Raw genomic sequence first — 19509 nt, forward strand, 5'->3', positions numbered from 1 at the left:
TATGACACTCATCACTCACTCTGCACTTTATATGGTTGGTTGGCTTTCTTCTTCTTCTTTCTCTTCACAAAGTTACAATTTATTATGAATCATCTAACCCCCTAACCCGCATCGGTTAGTAGTCTACTAACTATTATTTTCACCTTGACAGGGTCAATGGATTACTGGTTAAAGGACATGCTCTAGTGACATAGTTGTTGGACCTGAAAAAGACATTTGACAGTTAACCACAGTGTCTTTTGTCTTACTGTCCAAGTTAAAGCATTTTGAAGTGTTTTCAGAAGCCTTAAAGTGGTTTAAGTCATAGTGTGGCGGGGGGTTTCGATGACAACAGTGCGCCAGGGTCAATGGGGAGAAATCTCTGCACACCAACAGCATGGGAGTACCCCAAGGGTCTGTACTCAACCACTGTTATTAAGACTATGTTATGTTACATTTTTGCAAAACAATCTTTTACAGATGTTGTCCAAACATCATACAAATGGGCACACAGTATCTCTAGTCATTAAACGAAACAGGTCTTTCAGATTTTTGGCTAAGACTGGCTTCCAAAGTTTGCAGGAGTGCTCCGTTTCGAACAAAATAACTCAATTAATGAACGGAGCGTGCGATTTCCATGAGATTTTGCACGCATGCACATTCCCACTTGGCTGAGGAAGAAATGGCGGTGCTATAACAGGTCGATTCGCATTTTTACCTATATTTGCACCAATCTGTCTCAAACTTTGTGTGCACTCACTAGAGGCCAAGGAAAAACCTTTGCCCTGCATTTTTCACATCTGCCCTTTATAGCGCCACCAGGAGGCCGACTTACTGTATGTAAAACACATTTCTTTTTACCAAATTTCGCAAATTGGTACACATGATCTCTATAGTCATGTGATCAAGACAAATCTGTTTGATTTTTCATATTCCATCCTGATTGGCTAAGATTGACATCTTAAGTTTGCAAGAGTGGGCCGTTTTCAACAAAATGCCTCAAATCATGAACTCCGAATCCGATTGCAGTGAAACTTTGCACTAACATTTGCACTACATTGAGGAACAAATGGCACCCTTTTGACATTGTCCTATTATAGCGCTAGCCTGGTAAACCCCCTCCCTCCGGAAATCTCATTTGCATTTGATTTCAGGGAGGTCTGGGATTGCGAAGGGAGTAGAGATGGCCGAACACTGCGTGTCCGAACCAATCAGCGGCTGCTAGGGGCGGGATCATCCAATCACCTGCCTAGTAGCTTGAAAAAAAGAAAAACTGTCTGTCATCGATTCTGCGCCCGGAGTCTCAGATGCAAGTACGCTGTGAAACAAAATGTGTGTCGCAAGCTTTCTTCCATTTGACGGTGTCAGGTTATTATAGCGCCACCAGGAGGCAGATTTTTGCAAAACAAATTTACTTACAGATTTTGCAAATCGGTATACACTATACATTATCTCTAATCAAAACAGTGCTCCCATGGATAGATTTTGACTGGTTTGTTATGATCATATTGCCTTTGTTATAACATGTATGCAGGTTTGATTCTGATTATAGTGATTCAGTCCTGTACTCTGGTTTTTAGATCAAATTTGTTTTATTCAGCTTCGAAAGCTTCTAGAACACTCAAGCAATTCATCTGTCTGTCCAATGTGATTGTGATGTTCATAAACTTAAAATAAACGTACATACTGTACATGCATATGAAAAAAAAACAGGCTGTGTGAATATATCAGATGTTTTAATAGTTCTGTCTCAAATGAAATACACACATCGAACAAAATCGAGTCAATCAAATAATAGATTTTTTCCATCACCAGCATCATGAATCAACCACCACCCACCTGACCTCCGGACAAACACACATGCACGCACGCACAAACACACACACATCTCTAAAAGGCGTCTGTAAGTGCATACATCCTGCAGAACTGGAAAAAAGAGATTTCAGTCTAATGACAAGAAAACAATTAACTTTTTAAAAGACAGAAAATAAAACTGAATGCTGTTGATTGTTGTTATATCCTTTCTATAAAGACAAACATAGTTCGGCTCTTTTACCTCCAAGCATTGTTCTCAGATGGCTGAGGTGCATGGAAGGCTACAGTGGAAGGACAGAGAAAAAACAAAAAGAAATCAAGCTAGCAGAGAGAAGAGGCCCCGAGTGAGAGAGCACACAGCAGATATGACTCTAAATATCTGCCACTCTCACCCCAACTGCCAGATTTACACTAATTGCACTACAAACACAAACTAAACAAATGGAATGATTACAAGACAGTCTCTGTCTACAGTCTTCAGATTACTCACACACACACACACACACACACACACACACACACACACACACACCAAAAGGGATAAATTCACACTTAAACCCATGCACACAGCACACAAAAGACATTCTGCTTTAAGAGACAGTAGGAGGACCTGCGACAAGGAACGAATTTGATTTTTGTTGAAAAGGTTAATGCCAACAGAGAAAACAAAATAGGATCATATAGATTCAGTGTCTCATCCTGTACCCAGACAGACACACTCCAATTTAAACAGGTGGTGATTTGGAAATGGGGGTCGACTACATAAGAACAGCCTACGCTAGGAGGTGAGGAAACAGGAGCCTGGTACCGTCATATTTTAATTTGAAATCCCCCAAATAAATATGCCGACTGTGGTGATTTGACTGCTGATTACAGACTATAAATAGACGCCGATTTGCTAAGATGGAGGGCGAGATAATCATAAACAGATAACCATGCAGCAAAGACATTCATTGGAATACAAGTCTCATCTTACAGTCTGTTCCAAAACATTGGGGGAAATGTCCTTAAAAAAGGTCAAACCAGAATAGCTCAAGCTAGGAAAGCCATAGAAACTGCTGGGTCTGCAAATCATGCAGGGGTAGCACTAGCCGATATGACAGAACCATTTGAGACTGAATTGTACATTGTGTTTAATATATAAACATCAAAAACTCATACAATGTGAGAATGGGATAAAGCTAGACATGGGACATGAACCTCTGCAGTCTTAGAGATGTGGATGGGAAAAGTATTAGAATCCGACAAGAAACTGTTAAAACGTCCCAATCAAGCAGCTGGATGCCAAAAAGGAAGGTGCCATGGTCTCCAGGCTACAAGCAACCAGAATTTGTGTTTCTGTTTTGAGAAAGGTCGCATAATGGTCTATGGGTCTGAAAAATCGGGTGAGGGCAGGACCTGTTCCAGGAATCTGGGAGACGGAAGGTGGAGCTTTGGGCTGCTCCTTATGCTTCTCTAGAAACTCTTAGTCTGTGAGTGATTCAGTTCTTCAGCACTGCCTCGTAGCTCTGGAACACACACTGGGATACCTCTGGGGCTCTGCATTTCAGAGACACCTGAGAACGGAGAGAAGAGACAGGGGAGGGTCATGCTGTGTATGGGAAGGTAGACATAATATAGAATTGTAATGAGAGAGAGTTATTGTAGATGTCGTTTAGTGAGGATGGGTTTAGAAAGTACGGTACACTTAAATTGTGAATCACATTAAGGGACAAAAGATAGATTTTCTTCTTTAGCCTTGATTTTTAATGTAAAGCTCCGATGCTGCGTGAGAAGTGGAGCAGAATCAAATGCATGCACTGACACTAGTTGATTATTGGTCAGATTATATTCCTTTATGACTTTGATGACATTAAGGAGATTTCTAATTTCTGGTGTAACAGACTTTAGCACAATCAAAGCATTATCTTTCTAATAAACATCTAATAAACGATATCCTCCCTTCCACCCACTTATGGAATTTTACTAGCTACAGGCACTTTTTATGTTACTCCAAACTGGGATTAGCTTCAGGATCTGATAAATCCTCACAAAATATTTTCAAGGTGTGCTCATACTGAAGCAGCCACTATTTCTGAGTGCCTGGAACAGGATATTTTACAAGAAAATGCGTAAGCCTTCTAATTACAGTATATGGTAGCAGGATTAGACTCGAGCCATTCTCTAAATGCTTCACTCAACTATAGCCTGGGGGTCCATTATCAATCTGAGGTGTCAGTCTGACTGCTGGGGAGTTGGACAAAATGAATTCAAGATAACACTAAGACCCTGGCTGTCCTCAAGGAGCACTGTTCAACAAATACAGTTTAACAATGCCAGAAGGTTGAGAATGTTGTGCAGCTCCTTGGCTGCTGACTCAATGAACTTTGGTCTCTTTACTTATGCATGCTGCTAGCAGCAACCTTCAGACAAGTTTTCTACTGTCAGCAGTGTGAGAAAACGAGGATGCTCTGTATAGAAGCAGCTCTTTTCCCATCGAGTAAAAATGGTCCGGGTAGTGTGGCATGCGCAGGATATTCCGCTTGTATTCAATTTAGTCTTACTAGTTACTATTACCTCGTTAATTCTGTACACTGAAACTGAATTATATAGCTGGACTAAATCAGATATCAAAATATTTTTAACCAAATACTCCAATATCTACAGATAGTGATGATATTGTGGGTATGAGTATTGGTACTTTCACAAAATATTTACACATTGCAGCAATAACACTTATGGGACCTTAATTAAGTGTGTAGATATTTTTTCCCCATGTCTATGTAGGTGTTGATTTTGTCTTGCACCTATACCCAATTTTAGTTGGCTGTATGCTTTTCAATAAAAGAGACATTACAGTGCAAGGGGAGGCATCAACAACAACAAAGTACAAGTTGAAAGACAGAAAATACTAAGGTTTATTATGAGCTTAACTATTTACACATTACTAGGTCACTAGGTTAAAGTTATAGATTTTGCATTGGCCTATCTACAGTAGTATAGCAAAACAGGACTTGCCCTACATTATTAAAACGTCACTTAAATGTGTTAAAATCTAAAGTCTACCGTCAATCATATAGACGGCAGAGAGGCACATTGGCGGGGTGTGCAAATGGCATGGCGACAAAGGGGTGTCCATTTCTGTGTTGAAAATGCATCACTTAATCACAAACCATTGCAATTATAAACTGAGGTGGGATGGGGAAAATCAACTAATACCATTGGTCACATTGTTGCCATGGGGACAGGGGATGGGAGATGCGGACACTCCGCTGTACTTGAAAATAGGTTGAGATACAAATAGTGAGGCATCATGGGAGAGCTGAAGCCAAATTAAACGGTGTGATATCAGAATTAGGCCAAAATCAGCTAAAGCAAACGCCATAAAAGCTAATATACTCCCCCAGCTCAGATAAACTTGACAGTCTGTTCTAAAAGGGCAAAGAGAAACCGTCATAGGTCCAAGAGAATCAAGGAATAATGCAATGGCAGGGTTTTACTTATTCAGCCCTAAAGATAGCTAGTGTCAACAAAAGGCCATGGGCAGCTTGGTTTTCATGTGCTGTGCCAAGAGACGGGAATGGGGCCATGCAGCAGACAGAAGCACAGAGCGGCGATAAGCAGATGAGTGCACGTTGCACATTAAAGTCTACAAAGTACATCTTATGATGGAATCCATAGGTTAATCAGGATGAGCTTCCCAGGTTTATTAAAGTGAATGAGACCAGAGAAGAAAGGAGATTAAAAAAAAATATTGAAATTAAAGAAAGGATTAAAAGATGTTGACAAAACAAAAACCAACCTCCAAGTCCTGAATAAACGAAGCAACACCACAAATGGAGGCAGACGGAGGGAAATAATAAAAAACAAAAGAAGGACATGAAAATCAAATAAACAAGAACAGAAAATCACAGACAAACCACACTCACTAAATCTTGATTACACAAGTCAAATTCTATGACTTACCTCAAGGGCAATAGACTAATCATGGATTTGTCATAATTGTGTACAGTATATCAGGAAAAGTCACCTAATGATTCTCAACAAAACTGAGATTGGCAATTTATAATTATAAGCATGTTTACTAGGCAGGACCAATTGACAAAATTAAGTAGCAGTACTGACTGAGGATACTAAAATGCATTAAATTCCACACTATGAATACAAACAAGCAGACTGAGTAATAAGCTGGGAGGAGACACCAAGGTCAACGCTGTGGACCAGACAGACATTCAGACATTCTAAGACAAACACACTCCATAATGGGCAGAGAGAGTAGCCAGGGTGATTCCTGGCTCAGAATGGGCCTTTGTGGGGTGACAATGCATGACAGTAACCATGCGTTACCTTATTTGACAGAAATCTATGCATCTTCCTGTTATTACTTACCATTTGATAAACAAAAACGTATATTATGCTTAAGTAAATGAAACCATAATATATATATTTTTTTACTATGCAAAACAAAATGATTAAACAAGTTCTTTTAGAATATTCAATGAGGGGAGTGGAGCGAATCTGAGGGAGAGGGGAGTGGAATGCCATAAACCATTCAAAGGGGCTTGACTACCATTATAGTGATTGATTTGTTGATAAGAAAATAACAGCTCATCTTACTCGGGCACGAGGATACATGTTTTATTCTCAATTCTTATCATTTTGGTGCTGGTGATTTTCCTTTGGGGTGGCTAAAACCTCTTTGGGGCAACAAAAATGTCTCTATGCAGGAAAAACCCTGAGTGGCACATTGACACAACACACACTTTAGGGACAAGACACACAAAAATGTACACACTCACTTAACATGTCACCACTACTCAACAAACCACAGTCCAATCACTATGCAATCAACCACTCCCTCCCCCATCACTACTCATCATCACCATGCAGCCATGCCTGCACTGGTTTATAGTCATTCAATTGCCACTGCAAGGTTAATTATGCTCACCGTGTAATTTGGGTTTCCTGCCTGCACCTTCAGCTCAGCCAACACCCAGATGCCATTGGAGAGCTTCATGGACTGGTACAGCATGTCCTGGCCCTCCACTGTACGTTTGGCGATAGTGAAGATATTGCTGCCCTGCAGTTTGTTTGAGGCGGCATCTAGGAGAGGGAGTGTTTAAAAACAAGGAGAAAAAAAATATTGGCTCCTTTCATTACTGTCCACGTTTCTCAGAATAAATATTATCATTCTTCAACACACACGCTGTCTGACTCGCTGACTTCTGTCATGGTCTGTGGCTCTGTGATGAAACTGACATTGCCAACACCGTACCTTGCCGGGTTACTGTTCATAAATCATTCATTAAATTCAGTGGTGGTGGTCACTCCATCCAGGCTGCCAGCATAGCAAAAGGTATGGGCTCTAATTTGGAATCAACTACCCATCCTAAGCCTTTGTGTCACTACCGTGACAGAATGGGCTTCTAAATCCCTCTCTCTTTGTTCGCTTGGAGGGAACTCAATCTATTTGGGGGGGTGGTCAGATCTCCATTAAGCCATCATTAGTAATTTCACCTCCAGTAAAGTGCTTGTGTAAAACCAAATTATCACAGGTAAACAGATGGTAGACGATGAGGAGTTCTCATCAAATGTAAATTGTTTCATCAGTAAGGGCCAGAGGCTCCGTCAGATAACCATCTATATATGAAATGAAGAAAATACGAGTTGTGGAGGTATTGAATAATTTCCTTTACTCCTGCACATTTCATATTTTCCGCCTCCTCACCAGAGTTCAGATGACAGTCTTTGATGAGGAACTGGGACTCGTTATCATTAGGAATGTCTTTCCATGTGGCCAGGAACACCTGCCTCTCTGTGGAAGGGGGGGGGGGGACAAAAAAGGCTGTTAGATGGATTAGAAAAATAGCACAAGTAAGACTATATGAGGCAAGGGGAAGTGATGTGCGTGAAGTAAAAGTAAATTTGTTGCTGAACGTTAGGCTTCATTGCCACGGTTTTGTCAATGGAGCATTAGTTTGCAGCCTCTGGCAGCCGTCCTGCTGCTGGCCCCATCTGGAGAATCCATGGGGGGGGGCATCCACAGACACATTTCCCCCAGATTGCGTCAACCAGACCGAGGTAACCAAACAACAAAGGGTAAACTGGTTCACAGTGGCGCCACTGCCTTGTGAGCCGAGAGCAAGTGCGTGGCGATGACACGCAGGTGATCACTCAGAGCTGCAGACACCAGAACGTCTGCATCGCCACGCACGTGCCATCATAATAAAGTGCACTCAGGTGGAAGCCAACTCAATAGACTGACGTTAAGTGTTGTGTGCCGACATCACAGGGTTTGACGCTTTTGAATGGGGAGCAAGACAGAGAGGGTGGGGGTAAAATATACTCACCCATCTTCCCATCCTCCACAAACAACATGCTGATGGGGTACTGGCTGCTGAAGTAGAATACGTCAATGTTGTTCTTAACAGCCACCTGTGAGAGGGATACATCCAAGTAAGAGAATAGGAAAGGAGATATGAGTAGTTCCCTCTCAAGTGCTCTGAAAAGGATGGGTAGGGTAGTGCTGGTGTTGTGTGTGGGAGTTTACCCTCATGTGGTATTGAAATTCACACACTAACACACCATTGCATCTCTGCATCGTTCTTTAGCTGTCAGTCTGTTAGCTGTTCTCTATCCATACCTCTCAAGTCTGCATTGCATCTCTGCATAGATATGTCACTCTGTTCTCTATCCATAGAGTCAAGTCTGCAAGGTGAGGTCAAGGCTCTAGGTTATTCTTATTTGTGCCAAAACCGCAGAGAGTGTATATGGGCTTATTTTACATAAGACAGCCCACCTCTAAAAATAGTGAGGCAATGAAATACAAGAACAACTTTTATGGAAGCTCTGGGAGCAGTAACAAGCAGCAGGCTATTATGGACCAGGCTGCTCAACAGAGCAGCTTTGAGTGAAGGACAGTGAGTTCAGGCAGGGATGGCAAGAGAGTGTCTCCTGAATAATTCATGGGGTCACATCACATAGAAGTTGTGGATGGGGTGACAGGCTGCCTGAATTGTGGGAACTGGACAAGGGGCTATAGACTCTTTATTCCAACTTTCAGAACATGGGTGATTCGGGCTCTACGATAAAAGGGGAGCAGAACTTGTTAAAAGCTTGACGTTCAGCGATAAGGCCCACTAAACATGGAACTGTGGCCCATTCCTGCTTTGACAAACTGGATGTGGTCATGTCGGCTAGCAAGGGTGGCACTCTATCCCCTTTGGACCAAATGAAATACTGCCCTATGAATAATTCATCTATAAGAACAAAACAATGTTGGTGTACCTATAACCATTTCTTACATGCATTTTATATGACTAGAGTCACACCTACGTCGCACTGCCGATCCGACTAATATGTCTGAGTCATACTGTTGGGGGCTTTGTCAGAATACCCGTCGTACCCGTCTGTCTGTGTCCCTTTTGTGCCCATATATGGAGATATCTCCATCAGTCCTTGTCCCTTTTATGCCCATATATGGAAATCCCTGATGTCATCAGTATATGCCCATATATTGGAATGGCCATATAAGGGCATATTAGTTGGATCTGCGGTTCTGGACACCTGGATATCCAAACTACTCACACCCTCGAGTCCTTGCCGCTGCGCGCGCCGAGTTTGAAGTTGGTCGGCCCCATAAATGCATATGACCATATATGGGCATAGCGGTCGGATCTGTGGCTCTGGACAACCAGATTTCTGTATATGTCAGTCCTTGCTCCTTTTATGCCCATATATGGAGATCGCTGATGTCATCAGTTTATGCCCATATAAGGGCATGTCCCCTTTTGTGCCCATATATGGAGCTGACTTTTTTGTTTGCAGCTGATGCCATGACGACACATTGAGGTTAGACAACACACTCCATATTTGGGCGTAGCTGCATTGGGAAGTCCTTATGGTTATGGCCGAGTCAGAACGATTAGCTAATTTTAATATAGGATAAACTAAGATATAGCATAATTTCACACTCCACTAGTTTCACTTTGCGTATTTCCTACTAGTGTACACAACCAGGGAATGCCAAGGTAAACAATGAGTTGGTAGGAATATACAGCAGTTGAATGTGGTGAAGAATATTTTTCATTTTATTTAGTGTTATTAACACATCGGGTGCCAAACACGGTCTGAACCGAGTAGCGCTTCGGTGCCTAACACCTTTTTTTTTTTCCCCACACGGATTGCGCGTCGTGGAGTCTACAGCTTAAACAGCGCCGCGCAGCTCAACGGTGAGATTTCTGGCACCGAACCTAATCTGTTATTATAAAATTCTGGCACCGAATGTGTTAAATATTACTACTCAGCTTTAAGTATAGTTGACCAGAAGCCAAGTCCAAGCCAAATACCACAGCTTTGGCATTCATATTAGAGATGGATGTAATCTTTTGATGAAATTACAACACATGAACACTCTACAATATGACTATATGTGATGGATAATTTTTTTATGTCAGCTGTCACAGCAACAATACAGAAGAAAGAAGCTTAACTATGACACAATGAAATAAGAGCAAAGACCATGTGGGAACGGCACTTGACCTTTGTGTCATTTTCATAATCGTGGTGCATGTTAAGGTTACTTGCCAGTGCCACCTAATCAACATTTTTACTTGCCCTGCCTAGGGGGTATCTATGCTGGTGGTGCAGCGCATGGCAGTTCTCACAACATACTTCTAACTAAAATCCATTTACTGTTGATTATGGGCAAAACACTACAGAACATGAGTATCTTCAAAAGCAGTATTTATTAACAATACGTGGTGCTTGGGCGGCGCAGTGGCCTGCCCACAACCACGGTTGTCGAGTGGGGGAGGGAAGCCGCGCGGGAGAACAAGGGGTAAACCAAAAAATTACATCAATTATTAGGTTTAATTGTAGATGAGATGTGGTTTTAACTATGAACTTATTTGTAAGCAGAGTATTACAAATAGAGTAGAGCAGAGTATTTGGATGGGAAGACGTGAGCCAACTGTTGAACGCCCGGTCACAGTCTGCCATGTTTTGCCAACAGCCACATCATTCCCAACAGGCAGGCTCAGCAGGGCTCTAGATTAACTTAACCCACTGGTGGCACAGTTGCTTTCTCAGTTGGTTGCACCAGCACATGATTTGGTCTCACCCTTTTCACGGTGTGGCTCTGCAGGACGGCTAGCCGTCTAGGATAGGGTCTGTCTGTCTCTCCATTTCCGTGTTTCCGCAATTGTTAATGTCAGACATTTTCATTTAAACTGGCAGCTTTTGACTATGTTCATTAAACCACAGAAAATGTGCTGCTTCATCTCAAATGAAGAGAAGCAAAACAGAACCAGCCAAAAGATGACAATACAAGATGGGTGGTGCCGAGCCTTTAAAGTCAGGCCTGCAGCTAACGCAGGGCTACGGGGGCCAGGGGAACAAAGCAGCAATGCGATGTGTGTGACCACTAATGAATGTCCCCACCTCCAGCATCTCTACTAGACAGTCTCTTATCTCCACTCTCCAGCTGCACAGGCCTCCTAGCCCAACCAGTCTACCCAGTCAACTGAATGGTCCTGATCAAAAAGGAGGCAATCAAACAATCCAAAGTCTGTTCCTTTATTGTATTCTATCCTTTGTATTTGCAGGATTCAACAGCACAGCAGCAGAACTGCTTATGTGGGCAGACTCATCACACATCGTATAACAAAGACAAAACCTAATGTTCCATGAGACACAGCAAGCTTCCCAAATATGGTATTTGAGCAGCTACAAACATTTTAGTTTTTGGCCTGTACTTGTCACTTTGGGTATTCAACTTAAATTTGTGCCTGGTTGTGTACTGTGTACGTGTGGTGTTTTATTCATAGCAGAAAATTATTATTTTCCAAGGTGCTCCTTACATCCAGCTGGAAACTGGCCAAAGGGTGGTGATAGAGCAAAAGCAGTTTTGAGTTCCATGGCACTCTAGCCAATAGTTTTCGAGATTATCTTGTTGGGGACCAAAGCGTTGGACGGACAGACGGTCGGACAGATTGACAGACCAACCAGCATGGCCACACTTGGAGCTCTGCAGCTAGCTGTGCTAAAAATGATTTGGCATCCAAAGTGTACTGCTGTCCAAATACTGTCCATTTTAACACATCAGTTCAGCTTGCATATTCACGTGGAAATAAAGCGTGATACCATAAGGAGGTTACCTGCAGATTATTAAGGGGTTCCATCTTCATGACAGGCCCCACGGTGTTGAGGGGGAGGGAGACCTCCATGGTTTGATTCGGGCCGAGGGGTGTGAGAACCTGGAGGGGACCAGCTGGGGCCAGACCAAAGCTACAGATGGAAAAAAAGGGAGAGACTATTTAGAGAACTATGTACAAACATGTCAAGAAAGACATAACAAAGCACAATGATCACATTTTGAAACTCCATCTTGGCTCCTACTGTACCTGTTTCTGTTGAACTGAACGGCAAAGTCAGTCATAACGCTCATAGCCTTGTTGGTGAAGGTCATCTCCATTTGAATGACCCCAGCGCGACGGGCAAAAGTACCAGTGATCTCTAGACCTTTGGCCTTCATGGCTGGCAGCCACACCTGAACAATGATTTATGTAATGATGCGTTAGGCTTTGACAGGTCTTTGCATTTACAGACTTCTATGTGTGTGTAATGGTTTTACATGGAGACTCACCGTTTTAGCAGGAACGTAGGCTCCCGTTGGCATTCCAACTCCTCCAAGGTCAAACAGGTCACCGAATCCCCCAGCAACTGGGGCGTTGAGAGAGGCTGGCATTACAGCCGGAGGTGCCCCAAACGCAGCCCCCATCTGTGGGACCATAGAGCAACATTGTCACACCACACAGTTTAAACGCGTAAACGAGCACTGCAACTGCAAGATGAATGTCTGAAAATAAATAAACAGAAAAGAGTTACTTACAGCAGGACTTCCTCCGATGTCGCCAATCTAAAGGGAAACAAAAGCAAAGCAATTTAGGTTATTTATTACTGCAAGATAAAACAATATTTTGGGAAGTTTGGAGATAGATGGGAGGAAAGGATGGGTGTTTTCATGATTAATGACAGCTACCAGGTGCAGACTGATGGGAGGAAAAGGAATGGGTGTTTTAGTGATTAATGACAGCTACCGGGTACAGACTCTGAAAGGGTAACAGCTAGCGGAAGGCAATAGCAATACAGGGGTTACAATATTATAGTTTATCTTCCATTTAATTTGATTTATTTTTCACTGTACTCTTCAAAGCTGCCTGTTCAATGTCAGAGCCTTCTCCTGAAATCCAGAAGGGTTCGTTCAAATGCTACCCATCAAGAGCTAAGGAAATCACACGTGAGAGCAGCACTGTAAAAGTCTACAGCAGTGAGTTTTCAAAGTATTAGCAGAGAAAGAGACTGTAGAATATAGAACAGAAAGAACTAATTCGTTTAGAATGGAAAAACTTGTAAAGATGGCAGCATCCATCGACAACAAAAACAAAACCGGCACTTTTGTCTGCATATTAGGAAAATCTTGCCCATCATAGACCTAATAAAAATAATGTAGAAGATGTAAGACAGAACTTCAATTTGATTTAGATGACTTCCAATTCAAAGAGACAAGAGTCTTGCCTTGTTAGTCAGACTTTACTGCACAGGGGCATTTCCAAAACGGTATCCCAGTGACCCGACTTTGGTATTACTACTAAAAAGTGATAAAAGGTAAACAGTGAACTAAAAGACCAACAGCACTAAATACAAAGAAAAATACAGTTTTTTTTTCTGGTGAACTACAACAGACAAGTTGACTGCTGGAAAGGATTTACATCGCAGCAGCACAGAGTGGAGCAAGGGAGGGATCTACAGTTTGCCACCGGCCTTTGCTGGTCTGCCGTCCCCCTGAACCAACCTCAGCAGTGGGGCTGTACTCTGGGGACGATGTGGGCTGGGGAGAGGGCTGAGGTGAGTTAGGAGTGTCCGTCCCCAGGGGACTGTGTGGCTGATGGAAAAGATGAAACACACCAAGAGTCCAATGATAAGGAAAGGAAAGGGGACTCTGAGGTACAGGGGACATATCTGCGCTATAGATCAGGAGGATAAAGAGTGACGAACACCTAGGGATGCAGCAGATATGTACAAATGACTGACAGATGCATGAGAGAATTAAGACAAGAACAAAATAGATGGTACAAGTGAGGGGACAGGGGACAGTTAATTACAGAACAAGCATAGGAAACAAATGAGGAAAACAACACAGAGCTAGGGTAAGGGTCTATGCACTGAGATGGCGTGACATGACATGGAGTGTTATTTCTCCCTCTGAGTAATTACCGCTTCAGTCTCATCCCCCATCTGCAGGTGTAGCATTGAGCAAAGAGAGGAAAATACAAAGGGGTCAAAAGAAACAAAAAGCAGGAATTGGGGGGGGGGGGGGGGGGTGGGGGCACACGACTGTAACCAACTTCCATTGGCTTTATTGTTGCAGAGCAGACCTCCTCCAGCAACAACAGGCATAGACGATCTACTAATAATCTAACAAAAACTCATTGGTACTCCCGACACCAGATGTTATGATGGGTAGAGACTAGAGACAGCCTGTTAGACCACAACATTCCCAGTGTAGGCATGGTGGCTGGTGGCAGTGCAGAGTAACACTTACCAGACTGTCTAGCCCTCCTCCCAGAAGGTCCATCGACCCCATCTGCATGCCGGGGGCAGGAGGTGACGGTCCACTGGTGGTGGCGGCAGGAGGTGCCAAGTCCAGGTTGAGCAGGTCTCCCAAGAGGTCTCCCTGGGATGGGATGACAGCAGGGGGGGCCTCTGAGGCACCAGCTGCAGAATCTGGGCCCGGGCTCTCTGCACTCTCCCCGCTAGAGGGCAGAAAGTGTAGGGAAAAAAACACATGCATTTCATTTCTGTCTCCCAATAAACTTCAAATGTTTGGAATTTCCAGTGGCATGCTTGATTGTGACAATTTCAAACCTACAGTAAACTTGATTTATCGAAATAGTTTTTGTAATTTATCAGTTTATTCTGTATATTCTCAATATTGTAAAGCACTTGGAACTACATGCTATGCATGAAAGGAACTATACAAATACATTTTAGTAGTAGAATGTTTATTTGACTTCATTCAACCAAGCTAAATGTGAGGCTAGCTGAACCACCAGAGCCGACTCAACTGTCTCCAGAGAACTCCACTGACCCCCCCCCAAAAAAACTCAACTGTGAGCAATGTCAACAAGGCCAGTGCATTCCATTTGAAGTTAGGAAGGAAATCAGTTGCAATCAGTTGCATCGCTACACTCCTGTGACTGGGGTATGGCCCAACAGACCTCAGTAAAAACATAACAGAGAAGTCAAGTAGCTAGGTCTACATGAGTGAATAATCTTTGTGGCTTCAATGGCTGAGGTATTGGGGAAAAAAGGAGCATAATGTGCATGACTCACGATCCAGTACGGGCAGGGAGTCTCTTGTGCATCACACCACGGCTGCCCTCCACAAAGGCACTGGGGGGCTTGTGGTACACAGAGGCCAGGGTACCAATGTGGCAGATGAGCTCCTCCAGCAACGTGGGCTCGATCAGGTCAGTTTCCTCAGAGATCAGAGGCTTCTCGGCCAGAACCACCTCCTTGGCGGCAACAGGGTCCGTAGATAGAAGACGCCAGTAGATGTAGCCACGATCTCTCAGGTCTGGGTTGTCGGAGTCCTGGAGACATGATGATGACAAACTATTTATAAAATGTAGTAAGTGTAATAAATACTTAACTTTAGCCTCTTTTCTTAGTCTTGACAGCCTGAACAGGATGTTAAGATATTTAAAAAATTGAGCAGCGGATCTTAGGGTACTGCTGGCTGTTAGATGAAAGGTAAGGCTCATCCTTTATTAAAATTGACAAATGGGATTTGCATATTCATAGATCCTACAATAAATGCAGTTAATGCACAAAATCTCTGTAATCTCTGTCTGTAGTTCAAACCTCACTTGTACAACATTGACTACTGTAGGACTGTGTTCAACAACTCAGAGCTGCATTCATTAGTCAGTCGGCTTTTCTGCAAGGGGTATAACATTATTCATTCATATATTCGCCCAATATGGTAGCTGTATTTCCTCTCAAGCTGGCACAGTGCTGATTGTCAGCTGTAGTCTGTACCGAGTGTTTGGAGCAACTGGCAGACGTCACCCAATTTAATCTCCAGACACCTTGAGGCGATGTCGGGACATGACAGCTTGAAGGGCAAATCTCAATTTACTACTCCTGTGTCAAGGGTTCGGATGAAACAGGCTTGCCTAGTCTCATTTACAGTATATACACCGGTACTTATATTTTCTACATAATCTGATCGCCCAGCTATCGAGCTATGCATTGATGGCTGATTAAGTTCCATTGATCATGGATAAGGGAATTCAATATTGGAAGTTTCAGTGTGCAGATCATTTTCCTTTTGTTTTCTTTGTATTCTGCACCTGAATCCAATTGGGTTGGATGTACACACCAGCAGGGTTTCCAGCAGACCTTGCCCTGTGCGCACACACACAGGGCTCTCTCCCGGGCCTCCTCCCTAGGCTAACCTTTTTCCTGCCGGAAACCCTGCACCCTTTATATCGCACTGTGATGCAAATATATTTGAACAAGATTGTCTTATCAGCGCATCAGTTCAACAGCTGTAACAGTGCTAGAATGGCCCAAGTCCATTATGCTGGAACCAGAGCTGATGATACTACAAGTGATAGTCATTGCATTTGTTGTGAGTTGGCAAGGTGGACACTTGGCTGCCAACAGGCCAGTGCTTAAAAGAATGAAGGACATCAGTGTCAAAACTGACTCAGAAATGGCCAGCGACAGGAAGCGCAATAAATTAATGCAGGCTCATTCAAGGACAACTGCAGGTGGCAATGAAATTCGAATGGTGAAAGCATTTACATTGCATCTCCTCCAAACTGTGCCAGATTGCCTCTGTTCTGCAGAACAGATCATTGTCAATCTTAATTCTTAAAAAATACTGCCTTTATGATAAATCTTTTTTTATAAATATATAAAACTAGAAAAGTGTGCTCCTCTGAGCACAGGTCTCCGTCAGGCAGGGTTGGCTACCCAGGGCCCGCAAACTTTGGTCAATGTATATCGATTTGTGTGATTTTGGACACAATCTGTAGGAGTAGTAGCAAAAAGTGTGTTTTGAAGAAAATTCTCTATGGCAGAAAATGTAATCTGACACAAACGAGGCCTATAAATTGTCATCATAATCCAAGGAATCCAGCAAAAAACATGGCCAAAACATGAAGTGGGTTGAGGTTTGGGATGGAGGTTCTTCCTTGGTTTAGTGGGAATGTGCGTGCAAAGTTTCCCAGCAATCGGGCGCTACATTCATATGTGTGGCGTTTCGTGCAAAACGGCCACCCCCATAAACTGTGGATGCCAATCATAATGGAATCCAAAAAATCTGAAAGATACATCTTGATCACATGACTATAGCGATAATGTGTACCGATTTGCATGATGTTTGGACAAAATCTGTAGGAGTAATATAAGCTACGGTCTGTTGTCATGGTTACGGTGCCTGCAGGCTATGGGATCTGCTATGTTGTCATGGTAACGTCGGTGGGTGGATTTACACACTCACACAACGCCACACAGACTGATGCGGGGGAGCGCTTTGGATATCATGTCTATAGCGCGCACACAGAGCGTATTCACAAGCTCAATTTTCCAATGAACGTTGTGTTATTAGCACAAATAGCTTAGCTGAAACAATGTAAGCTTGGACTTCTTTCTCATGGTTGTGGTAATGACTTATAACTCAACATCCAGGTAAATGACTGGGTTGTTACACACAGCCATGATCAAATGAGCAGCCTACTAAGGTTAAGGTTTAACTAAGCATATACTGTGTACACAGTGCATTAATCTAGAATGCGTACATCCCCGGGTATGGACTAGTATAATATACAGGTAGGTATACACGCAAAGCTTATCGGCTTGCCTGGCGTGGCCATGGTTATTGCACTGACATGTCCAGTCCATATATGAGCATATCTGAGCACCCGCCACAGACAGACAGACAAGACAGTCAGTCCTTAATGCTTCACATAGGGGTGGGGGGGGCACTGCGTGGTAAAGGTGCAATATAGCAATCTTGGCTATAGAGCATGGGTCTTCAACAGAGTTGCTACTGGGGGCGCCAAATGTTTGTGCGATAGGAAAGACAATTTGTTTTGTTTTTCCCCCAAAAGCCTAATGTCTGTGAAAATACATGAATCCAACATATTTTTAGCAAAGATAACTAATAAAACTAATCTATGAAGCCATCAAAGCTGCACTTAAAAAGAAGAAAACAGTGGAATACTTCCAAGTTGGTGTCAAATGATTTGAGACTAGCCTGAAAGTATTCCACCGTTTCCAAATCTCTCAACGGTCAACAAACACTGAGACAATCAGTTAAGTGTGGTGAATTAGCTTCGAAAACCTCATATCGAGTTGCATGGAAGCCTTTAGAAAAAAAAACACACCACAACATATGAAGTGGGGGTCCCTCCTTCGTCTCTCTTGCGGCCTTGGCCTCGTTCTTGGCCTGAAAAACTTTGAAGACCCCTGTTATAGAGCGTTTGCTTACCAACAGGGGTCTAACCGTCTCTCCAGCTCTTTAGTAAACCGAAAATACCCTTTCAGGTCAGGATATCAATTTTTCTCCACTCTTAACCCATTGACTGCCAATCGTGTAGATCTACGCGAACCTATTTAAAGCCGCCACGTGCCAGTCGCGTAGATCTACGTGAACTTTAAAAAAAATATATATTTTTTTATATATATATATATATATATATATATATATATATATATATATATATATATATATATATATATATATATATATATATATATATATATTTTTTTTTTTTTTTTTTTTTTTTTTTTGACCCAAAGATCAAGGAGATATGATTTTTCGAAGATCTAGAGTCCTATCCACTTCCTTGTTAACTTAAAAATTCTGTATCTTGGCTCCTGAGTAATTTTTTTTTTCAATTAAAATCTCTGGCAGTGGGCAAACGCGGCCAGAAATATTTTTGGCAGTCAATGGGTTAATGCCAAGCAGTTTGTGGATAGGTTCAGGGGTTAAGGATCTAGGAGGGCAGTTAGTCAATGAGATTGCCTTCAAACTCCCGCAATCGGAAGTTGTAGCTAGAAATTGGGTACTGGTACCGGTTCAGGAGCTCTTGACATTTTCTTGACCTTCCTGCCACCTGGCTGCCAAATGAGCAGCATACATACATATTTTAGAGATGCCCTTGCACAGTTAAATAGGCTAAAATGTTGGTACAGAACAGGGGTAAATGGAGTCTTCCCATTGATATTCCTTCAGGGTTTCAACTTCATGCTGTACAGGGGTGTCAACATTCACACATTTACAGTATGTGCTGCAAAACATTCACTTACACAACACAATAGTCCTACAGGGAGGGGGGGGGTGAAATGCAGCCTCTGTAACACTGAGTTAAATGACTATCGGTGGTGTAATGAGATGTGTTCCCCCACTTACAGTATATATTATGCTCACTGTCTGTGACTCAAGTCTGGCTGCCAGACCCTGAAGGCAGAATGGACGATGCCAGTTACTTGCGCTGTATTCTTGATCTAATTGCCAATGCTATAATTCTATTTGAAAACCATAGTAATATTGAAATGTAGTGGCGGAAGAACCTATGCAGGAGAGTAAGAAAGGCCTAGGGCCTGTGTGTGCAGAAAATGATGATTCATGAAAAGCATAAAATGTAGTTAAGAGTACAG

The 19509-nt window shown here is 42.7% G+C and overlaps 1 protein-coding gene across 3 annotated transcripts in view; it reads right to left on the minus strand.

Moving 5' to 3' along the window:
• Positions 1-1698: 1698 nt before the first annotated feature.
• Positions 1699-19509, minus strand: part of ap1b1 (adaptor related protein complex 1 subunit beta 1) — a 30750-nt gene continuing 12939 nt past the window's right edge. For all 3 annotated transcript variants that reach the window (XM_080434120.1, XM_080434119.1, XM_080434118.1), the window contains exons 13-22: positions 15169-15428; positions 14378-14588; positions 12665-12691; positions 12419-12553; positions 12177-12322; positions 11931-12060; positions 8124-8208; positions 7502-7588; positions 6722-6876; positions 1699-3350 (exon numbers count right to left, since the gene is read on the minus strand). In XM_080434120.1, coding sequence (XP_080290246.1) covers positions 3276-3350; positions 6722-6876; positions 7502-7588; positions 8124-8208; positions 11931-12060; positions 12177-12322; positions 12419-12553; positions 12665-12691; positions 14378-14588; positions 15169-15428 — 1311 coding nt within the window. In that variant the 3' untranslated portion in view covers positions 1699-3275. The remainder of the gene's footprint in view (positions 3351-6721; positions 6877-7501; positions 7589-8123; positions 8209-11930; positions 12061-12176; positions 12323-12418; positions 12554-12664; positions 12692-14377; positions 14589-15168; positions 15429-19509) is intronic.

Source organism: Gymnoscopelus braueri, assembly GCF_963280865.1.
Source record: "Gymnoscopelus braueri genome assembly, chromosome: 7".
Taxonomy (NCBI): Eukaryota; Metazoa; Chordata; class Actinopteri; order Myctophiformes; family Myctophidae; genus Gymnoscopelus; species Gymnoscopelus braueri.